The sequence below is a fragment of the Giraffa tippelskirchi genome, chromosome 9 (assembly GCF_054371585.1).
Source record: "Giraffa tippelskirchi isolate mGirTip1 chromosome 9, T2T-mGirTip1v1.2.pri, whole genome shotgun sequence".
Classification (NCBI taxonomy): Eukaryota; Metazoa; Chordata; class Mammalia; order Artiodactyla; family Giraffidae; genus Giraffa; species Giraffa tippelskirchi.
The window spans coordinates 44,399,113-44,424,600 of record NC_137283.1 but is presented as its reverse complement, the minus strand read 5'-3'; the positions used below and the strand labels follow the sequence as shown (position 1 = coordinate 44,424,600).

General features: G+C 44.2%; 1 protein-coding gene across 2 annotated transcripts in view; it reads left to right on the top strand.

The window, feature by feature from the left end:
• Positions 1-25,488, top strand: part of CACNA2D3 (calcium voltage-gated channel auxiliary subunit alpha2delta 3) — an 871,068-nt gene that overhangs the window by 653,638 nt on the left and 191,942 nt on the right. For both annotated transcript variants that reach the window (XM_081524872.1, XM_081524871.1), the window contains one exon: positions 5,461-5,535. In XM_081524872.1, the coding sequence (XP_081380998.1) occupies positions 5,461-5,535 (75 nt within the window). The remainder of the gene's footprint in view (positions 1-5,460; positions 5,536-25,488) is intronic.

Here is a 25,488-nt window from a genome sequence, read left to right as displayed (position 1 = left end):
TGTGAGAGTTGGACCATAATGAAAGGTGAGTGCCAAAGAATTGATGCTTTTGAACTGTGGGGTTGGAGAAGATTCTTGAGAGTCCCTTGGACTGCAAGGAGATCCAACCAGTCCATCCGAAAGGAAATCAGTCCTGAATATTCACTGGAAGGACTGATGCTGAAGCTGAAACTCCAATACTTTGGCCACCTGATGGGAAGAACTGACTCATTGGAAAAGACCCTGATGCTGGGAAAGATTGAAGGCGGGAGGAGAAGAGGACGACATAGGATGAGATGGTTGGATGGCATCACTGACTCAATGGACATGAGTTTGAGCAAGCTCCAGGAGTTGGTGATAGACAGGGAGGCCTGGCGTGCTGCAGTCCATGGGGTCGCAAAGAGTCGGACACGACTGAGTGACTGAACTGAACTGAAACCTAGAGCCATAAGGAACAATAAAGGACAATAATAGTAATAGTTAAAATACAAAAAAAAAAGGATTAGTAGCTAAAATAATACAATAAGTCATTCATTGACATTCATACACTTTTCACTGTGTATTTAGCATGGTAAAAGTGCTTTATATTCACTGTTCCCACTGAATCCTCGTTACAGTTCCATGAAATAAGTACCACTTGGCCCCATTTTTAGATGAAGATACGTGAAATAACTTTCTTATTATTTCTCGTTATAACTCTCAGCAAGTAAACGATAAAGGAAACAAAGTGTAATAAGGGGACAGAAGAAGATCAGCTACAGAAAATTAGCTGCTTTCCCAAAAGGGTCTGGGAACCAGAGGCCCAGGTGTGACATACCTTAATCTAAGTCGTCCTTCCTCTGGTTCCCACCAGAGCTTTGGGAAAAGGTATACATGGTAGCTGGAGTGAACCATGGGTGAATGGGGCTCTCTCATCTAGGAGAGGAGAGCTCCAGGGATCAGAGTGCAGATCACACCTTTTTCTCTTGATTAACACCTTGTAAAGATGAGTCAGCTCTTGGCTCATGTGGTTTTCCCAGAAGATATTGATAGAATTCTTTCTTTTCCATTAGCTTCATAGATTTTCCCACAAGCAATCAGACTTCCTGTAATTTTTATTAAGAATTCCAGACACCCCAGCAATAATTTCCAGACACCACAGCCTCTGTTAATGTAAAAAGCCATTTTATAATTGGGTTCACTTCATTAGTCCTGATTCTCTGCGCTTGGAAGGGAAGCACCTCCTTCCCCAGGCTTTTGGACCACAAGGCTCCTGGCCTGCAGAAGAGCATGCTTCAGGATGGGGCCCCTTTGGCAGCCCCAAGTGCCGAGAGGCCTGTGTCCCACGTGCTCTCTTACTGCGGCACGGGACTGCACGTTAGAATGGACAGGATGGCTAGTTCTATTTTGTTTCAGGTGAAACAAAAATTAGAGATTTCATCTGTGTATTGATTTGGGGCCCTAAACAAATGTTGGACATTGCCGTCTACAAGTTTTAGGTTTTTTGAGAGACTCATCCACAGAATGGGGAATGTGTTGTGAGATTTGCTAAGTTTCTCTTCTTACGTCTATGTTAGGTTATATCCACTTGCAGTCAACGAACCAGCAAAACATTCTGATGTTATTTTCTCACTGCTCTCTTGGGAAGGATTTTAACCAGATAGTTTCTGAATGTCAGGAAGCCTTTCTCAGGTATAGGCTTGAGGAGGACTGACTATGTACCACCCATAGCAAATCAGCTTCTCCTTTTCAGCTTATGTTCGATTATTTACTCTAGCTCAAATTTTAAAGATGAATGAGGTAATATTTGGGTAAAGTGATGACTATCTTAAATACATGCAGACCTTAACTGGAGCACCTGCCATGTGCCAGACATCATGCCAGAGACTGGAACAGTCAAAAGATGAGTGAGAGGGTTCCTTTCCCACAGAGAGCCCATTCCAATGAGGGAGTGTTTAGAATAAGGCAGATGAAGGAAAGACAACCAGCTAGGGTTGAGAAGTAGGCAGAAAAGTAAGTGTAGCATTTTCATGCATTAGGGTGAAGGTAATAAAGGAAAAATTTGCAGGGTTTTATGGAGACATGGTATGGAAAGAAGGGCACAACAGGAGAGACATGTTATAGGAGAAGATCGTGAGGCTGAGGTCATAACTTGGGAGAGATGGGAAGGAGTAGTGCTCTTGAAGCTTGCATTCCTTGAGTAAAGGTCTCAGTGGGAGAAAAATGCTGCAGGGGATTTGTTGTTGCTGTTATGAGCTCTTGAGAGGCAATGAGTGGAAGAAGGAAGCACTGGATAAGTAGGTAGGGGCCAGGCCCCAGGGAGACCTGATGGATAGACCCATAGATTCTATCTTACACATGAAAGTGAAGGAGAGCTTCCCTGATAGCTTAGCTCAGTTGGTAAAGAAAATGCCTGCAATGCAGGAGACCCCAGTTTGATTCCTGGGTCGGGAAGATCCGCTAGAGAAGGGACAGGCTACCCACTCCAGTTTTCTTGGGCTTCACTTGTGGCTCAGCTGGTAAAGAATCTGCCTGCAATGCAGGAAACCTGGGTTCAATCCCTGAGTTGGGAAGATCCCCTGGAGAAGGGAGAGGCTACCCACTCCAGTATTCTGGCCTGGAGAATTTCATGGACTGTATAGTCCATGGGGTTGCAAAGAGTCGGACACGACTGAGAGACTTTCACTTTCACTTTCTACACATGAAAGAGGTCTTTAGTGGATTTTACAAAGGAGAGCAACAGAATCAGAGTTACCTTTGGCTTTGATTAATCTGAAGGATAACTTTGTTGGGGCCAAGCTTTGAGGCAGGAAGAGCAGGTAGGACTATTGTGGAAATCTGTTATATTAAATCTACATGGATGCTAAGGTGGGGAAGCAAAGTTGAATCTGAATGATTTCTGGAGAGAAATTTAGTGATTACTTAGGTCAACAAGTTGGGGATGAAGGAGAGAAAGGAGTCTAAGGGTGGTTCTTTAGTTTCTAACTTGAGACTTGGGTGGGTGATTGGTGGTGCCACCAGTTGAGAGAGAAGTTCAGGGAGGGCAGCACTAAGGGAAGGGGCTGCCACGTGGGACTGGGAGAGGCAGGGGCACCTGTGTGACGTCCAGGCAAAGACACACACTTGAATCCTGGGGTCTTCCACTGAGGCAAGAGGGTCAACAGCATCCAAGTGGTTGATGAATCATGTTGGAGGAGAAAGAGCTAAAGCAGACAAGGAGCACTGGGGACAGAAAGTTACTGCTTCCAGGGTGAGTAGAGGATGAGGATCCTATGAAAGGGAGGGAATCCAGGAGTGTGGGGCCTGGAAACTGAGGGATTAGAGTGTCAAGGAGGAGAGGGCAGTAGGCTTATATAACCAGGAAAAGAGGGTACATTCTATGTGGTTTGGCAATTAGGAGGCCACTGACAACTGTAAAGAAAGGAGTTCTGGTGGCATTTTGGTGGGCAGGGGGGCATGACAGAGGCAGGTTCTGGTAGAGTGAAATGTGAGTGAGCAGCAAGGAAGCAAGATGGCAGCTAAAGAGTGAATGAAGGACATTGGGTGGGAAGGTCATCTCAGTCTCTGCATCCCAGGGAGGAAGCAGAGAGTTTAGGATGCTTTTGTAGGATCTGCACTCAATTCAGTTTCTGTTACTTCCCTTCTTCCTCCTTTTCTGCTTCATCCTTTCTTTACCCCTCTTCCCTTCATCCTAGCCATCCCCCCATAACTGCATGGTATGACCTTGGCTGTCACAGAACTTATATTCTGGCAGGGAGATAGGCTTTAAATAATCAAAGGCTTTGACTGATACCTTGATTACTTATAGTCAACCTCACAAATAATTGACTATCACTTTGATAAGTGCTACACAAGAAAAGTAGAGGGCTTGGAGGGGGCATATGCACGGAGTTTTACTTTCTTTTGAGTATTGCTTCCTACAGGCAAACCAAGAAGTGAAGGAATGCACATTAGAAGGCACTGAATATATTAGTTGACTGTAAAATATTATTTGTTTGGTCTCATCGTGAGTTTGAATTTCCAACCAAAGACCATCTTTGCCTTTAATGGAAAAAGTCAAACTCTCTGAGTCCATTTTGACCCCTTCAGTCTGTATTAAACAGGGACATAATAAAGGTAATTAATGCAGTGTTGACTGTGTCTGACATTTTTCCAAGAGACAAGATGAAAAGAGATGATATACATCTCAAAGGATAGGAAATCTCTGGTTTATCTTTCACAGCATAATGAAATATACTTTTATCATTAGAATCAAGTAGAATCTTAATAAGACTTGCTGTGCAAGGTAACTCCAGAAGAAAATGTCTGTTGCCCTTGACTACTACATGCATATTTGCTTTTTGTAATGCAAGGAAAACTTTCAATTGCCGGTGTTAAATTCTCTGAAGTTAATTTCTCATCACCTTGACGTTAAGCTAACAAGCAGACAGGGTCATTCTTGGTTTGTAAACTCTGTTGTCTGGATCATTTAATGGTATCATATTCAAGAATGCGAGCAGCAGAGGATTTTAAAGAAAATAACAGTGAGGGCTCAGGACTATGAGATAACTGATTGGAAAGAAGGACTTTTTTTTTCTTCTCCCCTTTCACTGTTCCGGCAAAAGTGGGTTACATTTTCTTTCTTTAGAGAGAGAGATCAGTATGGGTTTTATGCCAGAGGCCATTTTAATACATGAATGATTTGTAGGTAAATTTATTGTAGCCAATGGATGCAGTCAACTGTGTAATAGAAATATTGTCAAAAAGCTGGGATTATTATTTAAATAAGTGCAGTGTTAAATTTGATTACATACTTTTTAAAGCTAATAAAACATTTCATTGCTCTCAAACTATTTCCCATAGTCCTATTTAGTCAGAAAACATAAATTAAGTGAGGCTCTGCATAGAAAATTACCCAGGCTTTGTGTCGATGGAAGCATGCATGGAAAAGCTTGGCAGTCTCACAATTTAAAGACGAAAGGATGTAAAAGGGTTTGGCAAGGTCCTGTATAGACTGTTGGGGACACTTTTCTCCTTGAAGAATTATGGAAAATGACTGCCTAGGAGAATGCATACTTGAGATGGCCTTGTGGGTGTGGAATTGTTGGGACCCTAGGGTGCATCAGAAGGAGGCCCCTCTTGCTTTATCTCAGGTAGAGAGAAGACACCCAGGTTGACAAAATTCTGTTCACTTGGACATAGGGTCTCCAGAAACATTAGCCACTTGCTTTTTAAAAATTATAATTGTTTTTGTTTTAAATAAATCAAAGTGAGGTCTTTGGATGCCAACATGGGTCTGTGACATTTTAAATTGTGCTATTTGCTGAGCTTATCCTGTGACAGGTCTTCATTTCCACCAAATGTCAAGGATCAGTGCCTTGCATTCATTTTAATGAAATATTGTGCTGATAAGGGTTATGAATGCCAAGTTTAAGCTGTAAATTACTAAATGTCGGGCTGCTTTCTGCTTTGTGAATTCACCAGGGAGCAAGCTAATGAAGGTTTCTTTCTCGCTTCTTACAGTTGGGGATTCATGGCTATGCCTTTGCAATCACAAATAATGGATATATCCTGACGCATCCAGAACTCAGACCACTGGTAAGAGAAATACTCATTTCTGTGTTTCTCCTTTTATGATTTTAAAAGGTTTTCTTCAGTTCTACAGTGGTGACACTTCGCAGTTTTCACTTGAAATGCTCAATTCATAATACTGTCTGTGAAAAGCTGTTTTAGTAGTTTATAACTAGCATTTTGACATATAATATGCAAATAATATAGGGTAAATATATTTGCTATCATGTTTTTATATATAAATCCATATATGTCTTATACTTATTTATTTCATATTTGCCAATATATGTAAAAATGTTAAACTCTGTTCACTTTGAAATATATATCATAATAGATATCTTTATGAAATAAATGATCTCTTACCCTCTAGCCTGAGACCAACTTTAAAAAAAAAATATTTATCTACTTATTTATTCCTTTTGGAACTTGCTGAGTCTTCCTTGCTGTGTACAGACTTTCTCTGGTTTCAGTGCATGGGCTTGTTGTGGAGCATGGGCTCTAGAGTGCATGGGCTTCAGTAGTTGCTGCCCATGGGCTTAGTTGCCCTGTGACATGTGGACTCTTCCCAGACCAGGGGTCGAACCTGTGTCCCCTGCCTTGGCAGGCGGATTCTTAACCATTGGACCACCAGGGAAGCCCTGAGACCAACTTATTGAAAATTACATTTGATACAACAAATAAGAGTCAAGATCCCTGGAAATTCATTATGATGGAATTTGAACATTACCCAAGCCCGGTGCCTGTTGGCTTGAAGGTACTCAATAATACCTTTTGTATTTCATTGAAACAGTTAAGATTTTCCCCCTTGTCCTGCCTAAGATGTATCCAGTAGCATTATTTGGTGAGTTGATGTGTAAACCATTTTCTTTCAGCGTCGTTTTAACTCTCTTTGAAGTGAGTGGAGTTAGGCCTAGTCCAAGACAGCCCAGAATATCATGGTCCATTCTGATCCCTGGGGAGAGGCTGCCTGAAGCACTGTGTTTAGGAGGATTCTGAAGGGCAGCCAGGCTTGGTCCACTGTAGACCCTGCAGGGGCATGGCAGAGAGGGCACCACACGTTTGCTCTCCCTGATCTAGTTGCAATATGTTGACAAAAGGACATCCATTTTGGTCTGTGGTTAGCCAATTTTAAAGAAGATATAAAAGTATAAAGAGTAATGTGGTAAACTCTGCTTTTGAATGTTAAGAAAGTGTAGTTCATTTCCTATAGCTGTATACACACACACACACACACACACACACACACTCTCACACATACCCATCTACTCCACATGTCTTTTTTCCTTTCATCAAAATTAGAAAATATCAGCAGTGCCTGCTATGCATTTATTTGTGAGACATTGTGTGGAGCAGTTTGCTTCTCACTTGAATCATTGTTTAGAAGAAGTTCATGTTTTAGCTCCATCACCATCCGAGTTTGCTCTAATCACCCTGATATTAATGGAGTCATGGCCACATCATGTGGATCCCATATGCATGCTTCAGGATGCAACTTAAGGTAATACTTGACTTCAACAAACTTTTTATCAAAAAAGGATTGAATTAACTGGTTAGCTGATTCCAAACTTAATTCAGAATCGCTGAAAAGTCCAATTAAAAAACGTACCTAACTTTTCAAGGATATGTAAGTCTAAAAATGTATTTAAGTTTAAAAAGCTTAGCATAGTATGCATTTCTAAGTCTTCCATTTGGGGTTGCTTGTTGAGGGTGGTAGGAGTTATATGTTTGATGTGGCTGACAATAGGCTCCTAGTGCTTATTTATTCCAAGCTGGAGTGGATCAGAGTAAATGAAGCAATCAAACCTGGATCTTCTGCCAGTGAATGAATTATTTACCAGCTTTTAAAGAAGGAACAAAATGGGACCAGATGTCAGAAGTCACCAGGGTACCTTCCCTTTCTGTATAATGTGGAAGTGAGCAGCTCCCTTCTGCACAATCATTTCAGAGACTTCCTGGTCTTTCACATCTCCTGATCGTGCAGCAAATGGCCTGTTTGCAAATAATCCATCTCATGGACTTCAGAACTGTAGCCACTGAGAGGGCAGCTGAAAGGCTCTTAGAAGAACAGGCCAACCAGTCAACACTGATCGTCTCCTGACAGTGCAAATACTCACAAATCCAAGTCGTTTCTGGTCTTCTCACTGTAGCAGTGAATGATTTCACTGGAAATGGCAGCTAGGGTCAAATTCCCATAAATGTGGTGGCCCAAGCAAATGCTGCACATCTCACTTGTAAGGACCCAAACCAGATGAAGCTTTTTGAAGTTGATCCACAATAAGAACATCAGGAGTGGCCAGGTCAATGGACCATCTATCCCATTTTTTCCGTCTGTGACCCTGAGGCCATGACATATTTAGAAGAGGTTTGGCGTGATGCCCACTGTTGAGGATTCTGTGAACTAACCCATCTGTGTAATCAATAGTGGGTGTTAACCCTCCCTTGAGTTTTGTATTTTCCTGCTGGGAGAAAGTCAGCAGTGAAGTGGAAGGAATTCAACTTCAGCAGTACACAGGTTATCCTTGAATCCTAGTCCCATCATAAACCAGCTGTGTGACTTTGGGCAAGTCACACAGCCTTTCTGAGTATCATTTTCTCTTGTAATCTTGTCATAATCAAAAAGTATAATATTACAGGTTGTCAGTGTAAATGGGATAATGCAAGTAAAGAGCCTTGTGTGACAAATCAAGCCCCAGGACATTGTGGGGATAGTGGTAGTTGTATGGACACTCTGTTTGTGTTTTATTGACTGCTGTAAAGACTGGGAGGACTTGGTGATGGTGGATGCTTGCGGGGCAAGGGGTGGATTTAAAGAACATTTTTTAATTATTCAATTTGTTCAGGTTATTATGATAAACATTGATGAGGGATTGTATCCATACACACACGAGTAAACAGACAGAGTCCTTGGGATCATGCAGTCTGCATGCAGTTCTACTTTCAATCTGATATCAACTTAGTCTGTGTAACCTCAACTATGCCTGTCTGTGCCTCTGTCTCTCCCCCTTGCTCTGTCTCTTTCTCTCTGTCTGTCTGTCACACGTTCACACCTTTACTTTTCTTGGCCGGCTCTGAGCTAGAAGAAAAGCAAACAGTAGCTGTCCTGGGAAGTTCTGTGTGAGCCCAGGAAACCGAAGTATTTTGTTACTGTTGTCTGTTTGTTTTTAAAGTAGCACTGAGGATATACTAGCAGCTGCAGTAACTAAAGTATGACAGTTAAGCCTCAATCCACGTAGGGGGAATAACCCAGCTCTGGCATGTACAAGTAGTTTGTTTGTCTCTGTCTTGTTCACCTGAACAACAAAAGCAGAAAACTTAATCCCTCCTCCTCCCTCACCACCAGTCACTCAGCATAGAGGAGGGACTTCAAAGGAGAATGAATGAAAGAATCCTCCAAAGCCATTGTTTCATTTCCAGTTACTTTGGGTCCTTCGGGATAATGTAATGTAATTGGGGCACTTCCCCCAGAAACCTGGTATCTGCACCATATGTAAACGGACCCAGCCAGAGTCTCACCCACAGCTGGGGCCAAACACCACCAGCAGCTCCCTTGGCCAGCTCTAGCAGGGAATCCTCACTCCAACCTGACAGGCCTTCTCCAAGCCCAGCCAGACAGTCAAATCCTTGTTACAAATGGATGTTCCCCTCGGTTCTGGCCGAGGCTGCCAGATTAGCACAGTGGGTGTGAGTGGGAGATTGTGGCCAGCATGGAGGACAGAGCCGACTCACTTAAAATAACTCCTATTCCCTCTCCATCTGCCACTGAGGTTGTTTCTGCCCCTGCAGCCAGAGGAAAGAAGTGGGTTTCCTGAAGCACAATACCAATATTTTTCTAATTTGTCCAATAAAATTTTCCCCCACACTTAATATTTGGCTTGATTTATCCAGTATTTTCTTTCATCATGTATGATTTGGGTGTGAATCATGAAGTGTCTCCAAAAACAGCTCAGATGTAAGAGCCTTACTCAGCAGACTGGCTTTGGTTTAATTGGCAAAGCTGCTCAAGCAGGACTTTTCTGTTGATAACTGGGCTTTCTGTAGTCTTTCTCCAAGTGTTTCTCAGTCACTGTCTTTGCCACCTGCTTGTGACTTCTGGTAGACTAACTGATGGTGATTCAACAAACATTTATGTGGTTCCCAGTGTGCTGGGATCCATGTGTTAGAATGAGGGTTGAAGGAACTATCTTCACTTGGGCTGAGGCCATCTCACGGGTGGGGACTCGGACAACAGTGAAGCAAGAAGGATTCAAGTCAGACCTTGAGGAATGATTTTTGAGTTGTTATTACACATCTGGAAGTTTTTTCCTTGGTCTCTGCCCCTCTTTAACATTCAGGTTAAAACTATTTCAAAGCGTAGTTACTTAGAATTACTGTCTAGATCGATTTTTCTTGCACTTTATTCTTCCCATAAAGCTCTTTGAGAGCTTTACGAATTTTTCTTAAAATGTGGAACCCCTAATATATCTTTTTTCTTTTGCCTGACATAGCATCGAGGGAAATAAAACTAGAAAGGGACCACCTTTCGCATGATCTGATTTTCTTTTGAGATTTTTGGTAATCCATGTGCCCCTCCGTTTTAGAAAAAAGGGACATCTAAGTTGATTGCCTTCCCCATGGAGGCCTGGAATGTGGACCTCATCAAACCACCAAGAGAACACAAAAAAGGCTCCCTTCCAGCAGCCACAGCACAGGCAAGGTTCCACAGAGGAGCCTGGGGCAGGCAAAATCTAGGACTCGTTTCCATGAAACCACGTTGACATTTGCCAAAAGCTGTTTGCTCTGTGTCTGCAAGCCCAGAAGATGGGAAAGGATGCTGAAGAGTTTCTATTCTGGATAAAAATTAGCCAGTCACATGGGCCACTGGGCCTAATGGTAGATGAGATGGAGAAAAATCTCAGTTCCTTCTCTCAATAGTTGCTAGATGGCTACTATGTTCTACGGCTAAACAAGCTGCCCAGAGTGGCTTCAGAGAAGTGCTCTAACACAGAGAGCTCAAAATCAAATAGGGTGGATAAGATTTTATATGTAGGGTGGATAAGTAACCAGAGACACACTAGAGAAAATGCATTTTTGTATCTGTTATTGTTTGGTCTTAGTAAACTTTGTTTCACATTTGTTGATTCCTTTTTGTGTGACAGACACTGCTCAAAGTGTTTTAAGCGGTTAAAGCTTTTAATCATTAACTAATTTAATAGCAAGCTTAGGATGCAGAAGCAATGGAAAGGCTCAGAGGCTCAGGGAAAGGGTGTGCGTGACGCCAGGCCTCTGTGGAAGGTGGGTCTGGAAGGCAGCCTGGAGTGAGATTGTAGACAACCAAGGGTGCCACGAACATCTCCGTGAGGCAGTGCATATCCTCATGTTACATACAGGAATCTGGAGCACCAAGCGATCAAGTAGTTAAATGACTAGAAAGAGTCAGAACTAGGAGCCCCCAGATCAGTTTAGATGCACTAAATTCACTCTTCTATATTGGTTGATTCTTCAGGAAATGGGAAGCAGAGTGGGAACCTGATCTTTGCAGCCATGTGGGTGAATAACAGGGTCATCACCAGGCGATGACAGTGAGATTCTGCCTAGACTAGTACTGTCCAGGAAGAATGTAATGTGAGCCACAATCATGAGCTGCCTGTGTAAGTTAACATTGTCTAGTAGCTACATCTAAAAAGGAAATAGGTGACCAAACTGTGCAGCCCAGGCCAGGGGGTGGGAAGCCTGGACTGTCAGGTTATCTGCATCAGACCCCAAGCCATTTCTGTTGTTCTCTCAAACTCAGCTGAACTCTCTAACGAATCCAGATTCTGCAGATAACAGTGTCATCTTCCTGTTACAGAATCTCTCCACTCCCTCTGGAAGTCAGTGTTCTCACTGTTCCCACAGCCCGAGTTCTGCCTGATGTCACCAGTCAGTCCCTATGGACTCCTTGACTGTCCCCATCCCACTCCAAATGTTGATTCCATTTCTTTGTTCTTACAGATGCCCAGCCAGTTCATTTTTCCATGCCTTTTTGCTATTGAACATGGGCTATAGATCGGCTCTGGCAGAAGGTCATTGGAAACACAGATTGACACATGGACATTCTGACAAATTAAATATTCTTACACCATTGTCCTCTCATATGGAATGAAATGGACATCCTATGGACTTATGTAAATAGGCTAAATGCTAAGCAGACTGAGGAATGCCTCAGTCTTCCTTCATTTCTCCTTCCCACTCAATGCAAATTAAGGATTCTTTTGAGTTCAACAAGTGTGGGTATGGCCTCCACCACTGTCTTTTTCTGCACCACTCCCCACATCATCCACCGTCATTTCCTAGTGGTTCCAAAATGCACCCCAAGTCTACTCCCCTCTCTTTGTCACTCTTGACAGGCCCTCTGTCTTGGCTTTCCCAGATAACTTCCGTTCCCTTTCAGCCCTGCTCTGGGCACCTGTTTTTGTACTCCCTTCACCCCAGCATTATTCACTTAGTAGTCAGCGTGGGCTTTCACAGGCATCACTCAGTTGATCTGGCTTTTCTTAGCATCTAGAGTAAAACCTAAACTCCAGACCATGGCCCCAGCTCCCTACCCTATCTCTCTGGCCAGCCAGAGTGGTTTGGCTGCCTGCGGTGCTCACGTCTGCTTCAGTCTACTCCAGCCCTTTTGTCCATCCCTCAGAAGCTCCAAGCTCCTCTCTGGTCCAAATTCTTGTGCCTGCTCTTCCCTCTGCCTGTAATCTTCTTCCCAATACACCCGTGACTGCCTTTGTCCCACCTTCCATGTCTTATCTCAATGTCACCTCCACAGAGAAGCATCCCTGCTCTCTGACCAAAGGAGCCACACACCTCCTCCCTCACTCCCCATCACACCCCGTATTTTAGTTTCCTCCGATCACGTATCACTCTTGGGAAAGGGCTTTGTGTTCAGCCTCTCCTGCACCATCCCTTGTGAATTCCTGTGACTTTGCTGCTGCACCGAGGGAGTGGTTGGTAGATATTTCTTGGTAGATTTTTGACGGCGTTTGAAGGATGCTGATGACTAAATATCTGGGTACCAATTTTCTACAATAAATGAGAAGTGCAGGTGCCACATGTTTACCCATCAAACACTTACTGAGTCTTTGCTTCATCACCTGCAAAGTTTGAATCTCATGTAATTGGTCAAGTCCTCCTTTCTTTCCGCCCCTGTGTCTGCTGGACTGAAAACATTTATGAGATATTCCTCAAGTCAGGCACTGTGGTAGCTGATGGAAACAGAGAAGCAGGTAGAACGGCATCTCTGCCCACAAAGAGCTCATTGCTAGAGGCCAAGAAGAGTTATGTGCTTACGGGGGAGGCATCTGCTTTTCATGAGGAAGAGTACCCTGAGATGCTGGAGGGCTTCCCAGAGGAGGTGGCATGCACACCAACTTCATCCACAGCCCACTCTGAGGGACATTTCTTTCCAGACTCAGCAGGGGCCCCACACACTTCCTGAGATCTCTGTCCTCATGCTGGACCAAGCACTACTTTTGACTTCTGTCTCTTGTCTCAAAACCATGCATTCTGCTGGCCCCAACCTGCTGGGGTGTCGTGGGTGGGAACCTGTCACCATTTATATAACTCTGTAGCTTCTAAAGACTGGAATCCCATCTCAGTCTCCAGCTCTGCTCTCTGTTCAGACTGCTAGGAACTGAACGAGACTGGCCAGTAGGTGGCGCACGGGCACCGCCGTGTGCCCGCTCCCTGAGGACATTCTCAAAACACAATCCTTTTATGTCAGGTTTGAATCCATCCCGTTTTATTTTCAAAGAAAGAATCATCGGATGCTTAGTAAATGTATCTGCTCAGAGGAGTGTGTTCTTGGAGAAAAAATAAACAAGACTGTGTGATACCCGCCCCCCCCCCGCCCCCGCCCATGGAGCGAGCCTGGTATTTTTGAAATACATCGTTTGGTGAAAGAGAAAACAGAGCTTTGCGTGCTTTCCTCTGGATGAAAAGTTGAGACAACGGTTGGAGCCGCCCCGGTCTGGACACTTGAGTGGAAGCGTGGCAGCCCTGGGCAGGGAATGCTTAACACCTGTGAGCTTCAGGATAAAGCAGGTTAGAGGGGTGCCTGCCTTTCTGTCCTGCAAACCTCAAGAACTCTGTAGCTGCTTGGTCCCCAAGTTCTGTGGCTGGGTGTGTACAGGGACACCTAGGGCATAGATGGGGTTTAGCAGAGAGTGGATTAGCAGTGACAGTGCAGCTGTTACTTGGAGTTTCAAGAACCATGCTGTGTGCTTATCATCTTTGTGTGTTTTGCCTCATTAAGTCTTCGTAGCATCCTATGTGTTAGTGCTTGTTTCAGAGAGATTAACTGATGCCTAGGCCAAGGACTGTGTCAGTTAGAAAGCAAATTTGACTCAGTCTTCAGAGGAAAGAAAAAAAAGACAACTATGAACAGTGTCGTTTTTCATCAAGTTAATAAACCTATTGGATTGAACAGACCTCCTTAATTCCGAAGCAGTGTTATAAGGTTCTTTTATAAAATGAGAGTTGGACTGGTGGGCCTCTCTTGGCTTCTGCAGACAATTTTCCTCTTTGCTTCTGCTGTCTGCTCCTGCACACCACCCGCATGGCACTCAGGTCTTGGCCTTGGATGGAGTTTAGCTGGTGGGGGACTCACACCCAGAAGAAATGAGAGGAGAGTGCAGTGGATTGTATATTCAGCCCTGTGTCCCCTGGCACTGGCTGCACCCAATCTAAAGCCCCATTAGCCTTTTGTTCTCAGTGGGCTCCTGTGATTGTTCCTTCCTCTGTCCCTTCATGCAGAGTGGAAGAGAAGGGCCCCACTGCTTGTGACTTCAGGGTACTACACCATTTCTTATAGTTTCCTACACCTGCCCCTCTGTTACAATAGACTCTTTATTAAAACTTCCTTAATTAGCCAGCTTGACGATGCCATATGCTTCCTGCTGGGGTCCTGACTGGTAAGAGTAGATGGAAGGTTTGTTTCTCTTAAGTGCTTACTTAAAAAAAAAAAAAGAATAAGGGATAAATAAAGGAAAAAGAAGGAAGAATGGAAGGAAAGAGGAAGAATTATAAGAAAAGGAAAAAGAGAGAGGGAGGAAGGAAGAAAGAGAAAGAAAAGGCAAGAGGAAAAGGCCCTCCATCCTGTCCTTTATTTATTTATTTATTCACTCATATTCATTAATCTCACACTGTAGTGGGAACAGAGAGCTTCAATATACACTTTTTATTAAATTTCTCTTTTGTTCAAGTGATTAAGAATTGGTATCTGTTGCTTACAACCAGAGCAGCCTGGCTGATGCAGTTGTGGAATCCCCAAGTCTGGGAACCATTGCTGGGTGTGGCTCTGACCCCTGCTCTCAGGGAGCACACAGTCTCTCGTCCCTCCCTGTCTCCCACTCCCACCCCCAAAACCTTCCTCTCCACACCACACTATACCCTCATCCCACCAGACCTCTTGCACAGGTCTTTGAGTTTGGGCTCCACAACATTACGGAAATCCCTCGACACGTCTGTCCCCTCACTGCACTGCCAGCAGCCTGAATGCACTCATCAGTGTTTTGTCCACCCTTGCGTATCCAGGGCCTGGTAAAACACCTAGAGGAGGAAGTGGAATAATAAACAGGAGGGAAGACCCTCATATAGGTAATTGATTACACAATGACACAGTATATTATTAAGCACCAGAGTGGGAATACTGGCAAGAAAGAATTTATAAAAGGATGTGGTATCTAGCTGTGACAGGGGTGGCTCGGGAACTCTGTAGGGAGCTAGTTTGCAGCCTGTAAGCTTCAGTTCACAGATTGTGATCCAATCCAGCACATTTGGAAACAACAAAAGGCCCTTCAGACACTAGATGTGCAACTTGCTCCTTCTTGCATTGCTGGAGCCCACCTTCCCTCTCGCCTTTCCTTCCCTCATCTGGCATGCATTATCGAACACCTCTTCTGTGCCAGGCACTCTTTTATATGCTGTAGATCAAGGGATAAAAACAAGAGACACAACTCCCCCTTCAGTTGGTCATGGATAAGATAAGTTGTTTTTAGGCTCATAAGTAAGCAAATAGAAAGTATTAACCCATTTTGGATAACCTCTCCAAAGGAAGGAAGGATCTGAGACAGCAATAGACTAGGGACATGCCCTACTTTTAGTTGAATGGTCAAGGGGAACCCTTCTTGGGGATGACATTTTAAGGTGAATCCTATAGCCCTGAGGGGGAAAAGAACTTGCTGTGCCAAGATAATGGAGACTAGTTTAGGCTGAGGGAACCATGTATGCAAAGACCCTGAGGCACGGCTAGACCTAAGATGTGTCTGGAATCTGTGAGTAGATTCAGAACAGAATTCCAAAGACCAAGGGAAAGTGCCTTGAGGTTTTGTTGGTAAATTCCTATTTGGAAACATGCTTAGTGAAGTAGTTCTGTGGATGGCTGTCCCAGGCCCCCTCAGCCCTCACCTCTGTGGGTTCCAGCCTGGCTTGCAGCTGCCAAAACCCTAGTGAAGACTTTCTATGACTTCTGGAGTTCACTCCTTTCAAGCACACAGTGGGCAAGGGGTGCCGGGGAATTAGCATCCTTCCACCAAAAACCGACGAGCACTCCCACCTCCCGGTGGGCTCCCTGAAGGCACCTGCTGCACAGTGGCTCCCGGGCCCCTGCAGTGGGATTCAGCTTGAGGTGCCCACAGTGCCCACATGCTCCATGATGCAGCTTGTGTTGGCTCCTGCCTGTTGTCTCTGTCTCTGAGTCACTTTGCCGTGTCCCTACAGGCGTTTCCTGGCAAAGAAAAAAACTTTGCCCTTAAATCCTGACCTTAGGATCTGCTTCAGAGGAGAGTCACACCATGATCCCAGTGTACTGATACATCTCTGCAAAAATTGATTTGCTTCAAATACAGTTCCCTGTGCGTACAGACCTTTGCTTTAAAGTGTTGGGATCAGGCACATTTCCCATTCTGTTTCAGGGGGCTGCACATGTATTCACCTCACATCAGCCTGCTTGCACTGAGAAGCACCAGGGAGTGTTGGCTTTATGCTGTTAATAATGGAGAAGGCACTTTAAGGAATTTGGTTTAGAGATAGGATTCTCTGCTACTTTATTGTTGGCAAAAGGATTTGATGAGGACAGAGCTTTTCTTTACAGTGGACACACTCTGACCTTTGTTTTACTAGATTAATTTCATATCTAGAGTGCCCCATCTTGGATGATGAATTAGCAATAAAGGGCTCATCAAAATGTAATTACAGGCAATGTGTTGAATAATGATCTCTTAAAAATTCCTATAGATTTGTCTGCACCTCCTTCCCCTCATGGGGGAAATGAGCGTCAGCTGCTAGCTACTAGCCTGGACTCAGGAATGCAAAGCTTAGCCACATTGTGAGACTGAGATGGGAGAGCTGGCTTCCATCATTGTCCAGTGTCATCTAATTGATCAATTGCTTCTCTCCATGTGATGCACATCTTTATATAATTTAAAGGACCATCTCCACGGGGGTAGGAATACACAGGAAGTGGAAGCTCAAGGCAGAGTGAAACGCTCACCTCCTCCATCTGCAGCAGCCTGTTGTGGAGAGAGAGTTATTAATTAAAATGTTAACTGTCCAGACAATAGCAGGCAGACCAGCATGAAGAATGCTGGGAAGTGAGCATTAAAGCTTTCATAACTGTAAATTCCAGGAAAGTTTGTTCCTCCTTAAAACAGGCAAACAGAGCCATCTGCATCCAAGAGAAGGCCAGACTGGGCTGGTGAGCGAGGTTAGGCTTCCCCAAGGAGGAGTCAGACGGATTTCTCTCCAGAGAGTTGGACTGGGAGAAACCTAGACTTACCCTCAATGTACTGAGGAGCCCTGTAAAACCTGCAGTGTGAGCTGACAGCAAAATATTCAAATGATTCAACAGTGTAAGTGCCCACGCTCATTTGAATAACTGAAGAATTCAGTCATTTGAATGCCAATGATGATGCCTCTGCGAGTTTACATTTTAGAAAGACAGTGCATCTGAATCCCCATGAGAGCATTAAATTGCTATCTAATTAGCAGTCCCAAATTATATATATTTAAAAGATAATTAAAGGTTTGAAGGCTGTTGGAATAGCTGGTTATACATTTAAATGAATCACTAGAAATTTGTTAGTAATGTGTGGAGTTTTCTTTTATTTTTTGCTTCCCTCTTTGAAGTTCAATAGACCCAACCTTGAGGGGTTAAGTCTGGTAGCGGTAAGATAAAGGCAGATGTTTTTAATTATTGCAACTCAAACCTCCAAATAATTATAAGCAGCTGTCATTTTTACATAATCCTAAATGATAAGACGCAAAGAATGCAAATAAAAAGGTTGAGAACATAGGCTTTGGGGCACAATCATTTACTCCCCACCACACCCCTGAACTGACCATTGCCCTTCTTTGAGGAGGTGCCCAGACAATTATGCGCTTCACTCAACTTTCATAATCATGTGACAGGCCACGTGTGTTTCTGAACACCTCCCAGCTGCCATTTCCACATACTCTGTGGATGTTTTCAGGGCAAAGGGAAACACGAATGCATTTGGGATATTCAGTTTGGCTAAGCCAGTCAGGACTTTTACTGAACGTTATTCTCACTTACCCCTTTCTCTTTGGGACAGGACCCGGGTGACCCCACCCCTACTCCCACAAACATACCAATAGCTGGCATTTCTTTGGCTTGTGGCTGGAGATTTCATAAGATCGAGTGCTTTTGTGCCTCAGCTGGCCAGGGCCAGAAATCCCAAATAACAGGCTGGCCTGCCAGCCACACCCCAGGGAGCTCTGGGTTCAAGTCTGAAATTTGATGCTTCGTGTGCCTGTCTCTCCCTGGAAGGACAGAGACCACCTGAGGAGCAAGTCAGGGGACATTCATCATTGTCACAATGGCTTCTTTTTGGACCCAATGACTACAAAACCAACATCCCACAGATAGAAGCACACAACTTACCACAGGCACAGTGGAGGCCAGACTCTGCAGGAGACAAATTTAGAACACATCTGAAAGGAACGCGCGCGCGCACACACACACACACACACAGACACACACACACTCCAGATTAAATCAAAAGCCTGAAGAACCCTCTGCTAGGAATGCTCAAGGCAGATTTAAATAAACAAGGACCCCACTTGGCAGAAATGTGCCCAAAAAGAAAGAAATGCCCAGTGAGATAAGCTTAATTTCCTGGGATTGGGAAGGATAAACAGAGGAAAAAGGAGAAAAATGTCCCTTTATCTGGGACATTCAGAAACTGACAGGCATCACACATGGAGTACTGTCCCCTCTCCCCAACATAGAACCATAGAGATTTCAGAAGTATATCCTGGGTATTAGAATCAGTTGAAATATTCTGTTTCTCTCAGATGCCTGCTCTTTGCCCCAGAAAAGCCTCCTCTGGAGTTTCTAAGTTTCTCGCTCACTCTGGGAAGAGAGTCTGGGTGTGACTGGGACAGGTAAAGGTGTTGATCTGACTCCCAGTACTGCAGCAAGTTTGAGAATACTATGGATTGGATGCCTTTAACTAATGCCTATTTCATCCAGGTTCAAATATAAGTATAAATAGTACTTTCATATATATTTCATGGAAGGGTTCCTTTGAGAGTTAATAGTTTGAAACTCAGCTCTACTCAAGGTGGAGTTCCAGGGAGCTGGTTGAGGACAGCCACAGGTCATTTTGCCATCATCAGCTTGCTGTGCCCTCGAAGGACACGTCTCAGTCAGGCATCCAGCAGCAACCTCAGGTTTCTATATGGGAGGTTCACTCATACACACTTCTCCATGGAGCAGAATAGTGCCTTAGGCTTTGTGTCTAGTCAGCTTCAGCTCTGCGGCTGTCGACTGTGTGACCGTGGACAAGTTACTCAAGCTCCTTCCATTCAACTTCCTCACTGAAAATGAGGACAAAAATAGTGCCTACTGCATGGAATTACTGTGAGGATTAACTGAGTTCATGTTCACAAAACACCTAGAATAGGCCAGACATACGGTAGGTGTTGTACATGCTTATTAAGTAAAGACCCATTATAATTTGTTCATTCACTCTGTTTACTCATTCCTCAAATATTCATGAAGAATCTATTCTTTGACGAGTACTCTCTTAGGCACTGCAGGTTTGATCCTGAATAAGTTGTCCAGTTGCTCAGTCATGTCCAACTCTTTGTGACCCCATGGGCTGCAGCATGCCAGGCTTCCTTGTCCTTCACCATCTCCCAGAGCTTGCTCAAACTCATTTCCATTGAGTCAGTGAGTCAGTCATTGAGTCATTTCCATCTCATCCTCTCTCATCCCCTTCTCTTCCTGCCTTCACTCTTTCCCAGCATCAGGGTCTTTTCTATTGATTCAGCTCTTCACAACAGGTGGCCAAAGCATTGGAACTTCAGCTTCAACATCAGTCCTTCCAGTGAACATTCAGGACTGATTTGCTTTAAGATGGACTGGTTTGATCTCTTTGCAGTCCAGGGGACCCTCAAGAGTCTTCTCCAACACCACGGTTCCAAAGCATCAATTCTGCAGTGCTCGGCTTTCTTCATGGTCCAACTCTCACATCCATACATGACTACTGGAAAAACCATAGCTTTGACTAGATGGACCTTTGTTGTCAAAGAAATGTCTCTGCTTTTTAATATGCTGTCTAGGTTGGTCATAGTTTTTCTTCCAAGGAGTAAGCATCCTTTAATTTTGTTGCTGCCGTCACCATCAACAGTGACACTATTTCCGTTGTTTCCCCATCTATTTGCCTTGAAGAGATGGGACCAGATGCCATGATCTTCCTTTTTTGAATGCTGAGTTTTAAGCCAGCTTTTTCACTCTCCTCTTTCACCTTCATCAAGAGACTTTTTAGTTCCTCTTCCCTTTCTGCCATAAGGGTAGTGTCATCTGCGTATCTGAGGTTATTAATATTTCTCCCAGCAATCTTGGTTCCAGCTTGTGCTTCGTCCAGCCCAGCATTTCACATGATGTACTCTGTATATAAGTTAAATAAGCAGGGTGACAATATACAACTTTGACATTCTCCTTTCCCAATTTGGAACCAGTCCATTATTCCATGCCTGTTTCTGATGGTTGCTTCTTGACCTTCCTACAGGTCTCTCAGGAGGCAAGTAAGGTGTTCTGGTATTCCCATCTCTTTAAGAATTTTCCACAGTTTGTTGTGATCCACATAGTCAAAGGCTTTGGCATAGTCAATGAAGCAGAAGTAGATGTTTTTCTGGAATTCTCATGCTTTTTCTGGGATGTTGGCAATTTGATCTCTGGTTCCTCTGCCTTTTCTAAAACCAGCTTGAACATCTAGAAGTTCTCGGTTCATGTACTGCTGAAACCTGACTTGGAGAGTTGTGAGCATTACTTTGCTAGCTGAATAAGAAATACCCTTTTTACCAAAGATGCATGGGACAGAGGGGAGGAGATAGGCAAGGAAGGAAACTTTGCACTCTAGCAGTACAGTGTGTTAGTCATAGAGACAGAGACACCATGGGAAAGTGAAGAGGATACAGGAAGGACCTGAACTGACTGGGGGCAGGCCAGTGTGGAGTTCCCGGAGGAGCTGATGTCTTGGCTGGGTGCTGAATGGCCACTTGACTCTGAGTTGGGTTGGAATGTATTGGGAGCAGGTGGAGTGGCATGTGCAGAGGCCTGATGGCAGGAATGATAATGACACTTTTAGGAAGGCAGTTGCACCCCACTCCAGTACTCTTGCCTGGAGAATCCCGGGGACAGGGGAGCCTGGTGGGCTTCCATCTATGGGGTCGCACAGAGTCGGACATGACTGAAGCGACTTAACAGCAGGAGTCAGCACAGTCTAGCTGGAGAGTACAGAGTGAGAGGCCAGAGGAGCAAGCAGAGGCAGTGTGAAGGGGACGTATGACATTCTGGAATGTTGGACATCATCCTACAGGGCATGAGAAGTAACAAGGATTGCAGGCTGAATGGTAATATGTAGGGTTACAGATGAACCCCCCTGGCTGGACTTGGGAAAATATATTGAACAGTGGAGTCCATTCAGGCCAGGGGTGCTTAGCAGACATGCACCATCATTAAGGGAGAGGTATCGTGGCAGCCAACACCAAGCTGAACACAAGAGGAATAGAAAATGCCATCAGTTCTAGGAGATACTTGGTAGAAGCAATGAATGTAGTAGTTTGATGAATCTGGCTACTTTGCCTGGCCCACTGGCCTCTTCCTCTACTATAATTGTCTATTCCAGTCTTCACCCATGTCTCCATGATCACAGGCAAATATTAGAGGACTCAGTCAGCCTTGCCGGGGACCTTTGGTTCTCCTATAAGTTATGAACATTAGAGGTCTGTTGGGCTTATTCAGACCAGCATACATCTAGAAACATTTTTAAAAATATATGTCAGTATAATTGAGAATCACATACAAAAAAATTAAAACTAAACATTTTGCTCAGTCACCAGTCCAGTGGGCTGGGTGGACAAGTGGTGGATGAGACTATTGAATTTGGTGTCAGGACATGGCTAAGATAGAGAGGAGGTGAGTGGAAAAGATGGTCACATGCATTTAGTATTGCAAAGCCCTGTGTCCTCAGGGAGTTGCAGAACAGGAGCCCTCCTGAGTGAGAAGGGAGAGAGACTCTAGCTGGAAGGATCAGAGAAACTTCCATGGAAGATGTGGCCACAAAAATGGATTTCTACATGTCTTTTCCTTCTTCAAAAGTATCCTTAAAAATCTTTAGCACAAAAAAAGCAAAAAACAAAATAAAGCTACCCTGCCAAGCAGCTCCCCAAATTACACACAAACATTCACACATGCACATACGATGAAGGCTCGGCAGTGTGACGTAGGATGATACCATTGCTTGCATTAGGCATATACCCGAGGCAAGAGTAACGGCAGCTGGCTTGGCAGGAACGATTCCTTTCCCTCTTTCGTGCCTCCTTCTTTTTACTTCACTTGCAGAATATTTTCCTTCATGTCAATAAACACAAAGACCTTGAAAATGAGAGATCTCTGTTCTGAATACATCCTTCCACCAAGGGATGAGACTAGGGTTTTTCTTCACAGTGACTGAGCTGGTTACAGACACTAGGAATGTTACGGAGGACAGCAGGGAAGCCACCACCGCAGAGAACTCACCCCGCAGTGAATAGTTAGCTGCAGTATCGTTTGAAGACTGACACATTACTGTGTTGCAGTGCTGCTTGATACTAATTTGTGATATTACTTGAGTGAGTAAGGAAATTCATTGTCTTTGCTGTTTTGAAACTGGAATCAATTTGCGATGGCTAATTGTACCCCATGTTCAAAATGGTCTGACAGGTTCCACATACCCAAGAGTCTTTTGATATATAATTAACTTCTCAAAAGAATAATGCCAAATAAAGTTCTGTAAATGCAAAAAAAAAAAAGTTGCTTGTCAAAAGCCACAGACAGACATATTCTCAAATTATAGAGGTCCTCGTTTTACCCCAGATGTTATCTCCTAATTACTCAGTGGTCTCTGAAGTCTTTATATAAAATCAGGTTTGGGATATGGCACATTTCCATGCTCAAGAATTCAATGCAAGTCTTTTTGAAGCTTTGAAATTCATTATTAAGCCTGTCTTGCATCTAACCTTTGCCCAGGAAGCTTTAGAGAGCATTCTGTCTCAAAAATGTTCTAACCTATCAGAGTAGCCATCTCCTAGGCACCCACATGCATCTTTATTTTGTATGTAGCCTCATGTACACCCTTCTTTGTTCTCTGTGATGAGGTGGTCTTTCCTCAGCATCACCCTTTCACCTGAGTCAGCGGACCTGAAGATACCTCTCTGTTCTCCATCAGAGTCCCCTAGTCCCTGTTCCTTTGCTGGCACAAATGTTCTTCCCACTCCAACCACTCAGCATGGTGTTAATTTTTATGACTAACTTACTATTACAAGACAGACTGGCTTTTTGAGAAGGAGGATTTAAATCCAACCACCAGGTAGTAAGCCACATTTGACCTGCAGAAGCGATGATGGTGGGGCTGGCCACCTCCTCCCCACACACAGGGTGTGACTCATTCCCAGTGATTCAGAGGACACTGAAGATAAAGGTCATCTGGGTTTTCAAAGCGGCCGGCTAATTGTTGTGTGTTTTTTTTTAAATACCAGTGCTGTTACAGTTTTAGAGCGATCAAAAGGATTTTGTAATCACACTAGAAGAGCACGTAGAACTTTTCATCTTCGAGACACTTAAAAACATTAATTAATAAGAGCAGGGTACCTTTTAGGAAAAGGGAAAAGCTTGTTGTCTCGACATGCCCTTGCTGACTCTCTCCCACTTTCCGACTGCCTTTACTCACCCCCGTGGCCCTGTTTCCCTCGGTATATCTGGTTGTCTCATCTTCCCAGGAACACGAAGGAGTTCAGCTCTGAATACAGACTCATTGGAATTTCTCCACTGCCATAGGGCCTATGACATCTAACCATGTGTCTTCTCTGAGCTGTCGTGTGATTGCACAACCAAAGGGTCACACTTCTGATGGAAATCCTTTATCAATACCATCAGGTACTACCAGGCTTCTCTGAGGCCTTGAGTTGGATATTGGTTGTTAGGAATCATGTGAATATGATATCATACATTGGACATGTGGCATGATATTGTACTTGTTCTTAACCTAAAACTGATTCTTGCACCCCTGGCCATCAACGTTAGTTTCAAGGCAGCCCCTGTAAGTTCACTATTAACAGAGACACAAATGGCCCATGGGCTTGGACTCCCAAGGCGGTTCTGCAGCTATTCACATGCTGGCTACATGAAGTCCTATCAGTGGTTACCCTGAGTTGGTGAGAAGGGACAACGTAAGGAAGGCAGTGCAGAGGGTGGTGAAGACTGGGAAACCAGGCAGAGTTGGGGAGGAATCCCCATTTCCCTGCCTGCCAGCCATGCCACTATGTGACCAACATCCCTGGTCTCTACATTACTCCTCTCGTGGAGTTGTGAGAATTAACAGGAGATGGGTACAGCACTCAGCACTATACCTCGCACAGGAAACATACCCTCTTCAGGAAGAATGATAGGGAGTTGAGAGGGAAGCTAGCCAGCAGAAAAGAAAAAAATTTGTTTTTGTTTTTGTTTTTCCTGAAAGCAGTCACTTGGAAAGCAGAACAGATTGGTTGCTACGTTTTATAAATTCTTGTTGGAGAAACAATGAACTTAGAAAACTGAAAACAGTAACCACTTCAAAATACTTGTCCTTTGGGAAAGATAATAGAGTGTCCCCTGGTGATCCCTGGGTTGTGGTAGTGAGGACAGTCTTTTTTTCACTTCTTACACTTTTCATTATTTTCAAATTTCTACAATGAACAGTTGTTACATGTATAACCAGGACGAGTCAGTGCTGGGGGTGGGGGGGGGGGACTTAAAAAAATGCTCCGTTTAGACTGTAGCATTAGAGCAGAGACTGATACAGACTCCTTAGATTCTCTTTCCCTAGGGGCACCTCCTCTGGGGCAGGACATACTATGACAGTAAGAGACCTTGATTTGCAAATTCTAGGGGGAAGAGACCATTACTCTCTCACAGGCCCCCCTGGCCACCTGGCCTTGAGACCATGTCCTTGTTTGAGACCCTTCCTTTTGACCTTGAGAAGAATGGGCCCCCAAGCCAGGTTGAACTGCCTCTTTAAAGGACTAGAAAAATTTGTAAATAGCCATACTATGAAGGGGCTTCCCTGGTGGCTCAGATGGTAAAGAATCCACCTGCAATGCGAGAGACCTGGGTTCGATCCCTGGGTTGGGAAGATCCCCTGGAGAAGGGAAAGGCTACTCACTCCAGTATTCTGGCCTGGTGAATTCTATGGACTATACAGTCCATGGGGTTGCAAAGAGTCGGACTCAACTGAGCGACTTTCACTATACTGTGAAGAACCGTTTTACCCCGTGAAGGTCGTCTCTAGGGACAAGCATGATGAGGTGTGCTGCCCTGTCTCATGAGCAGTTCCCAGTGCTGACCCAGTGGCGTGTTGCCCCAGTGCTGCTTGTCAGAATGTTTGCTGTGCTCAACCGGATCTATGCCCATTTGTTCCTCATGGC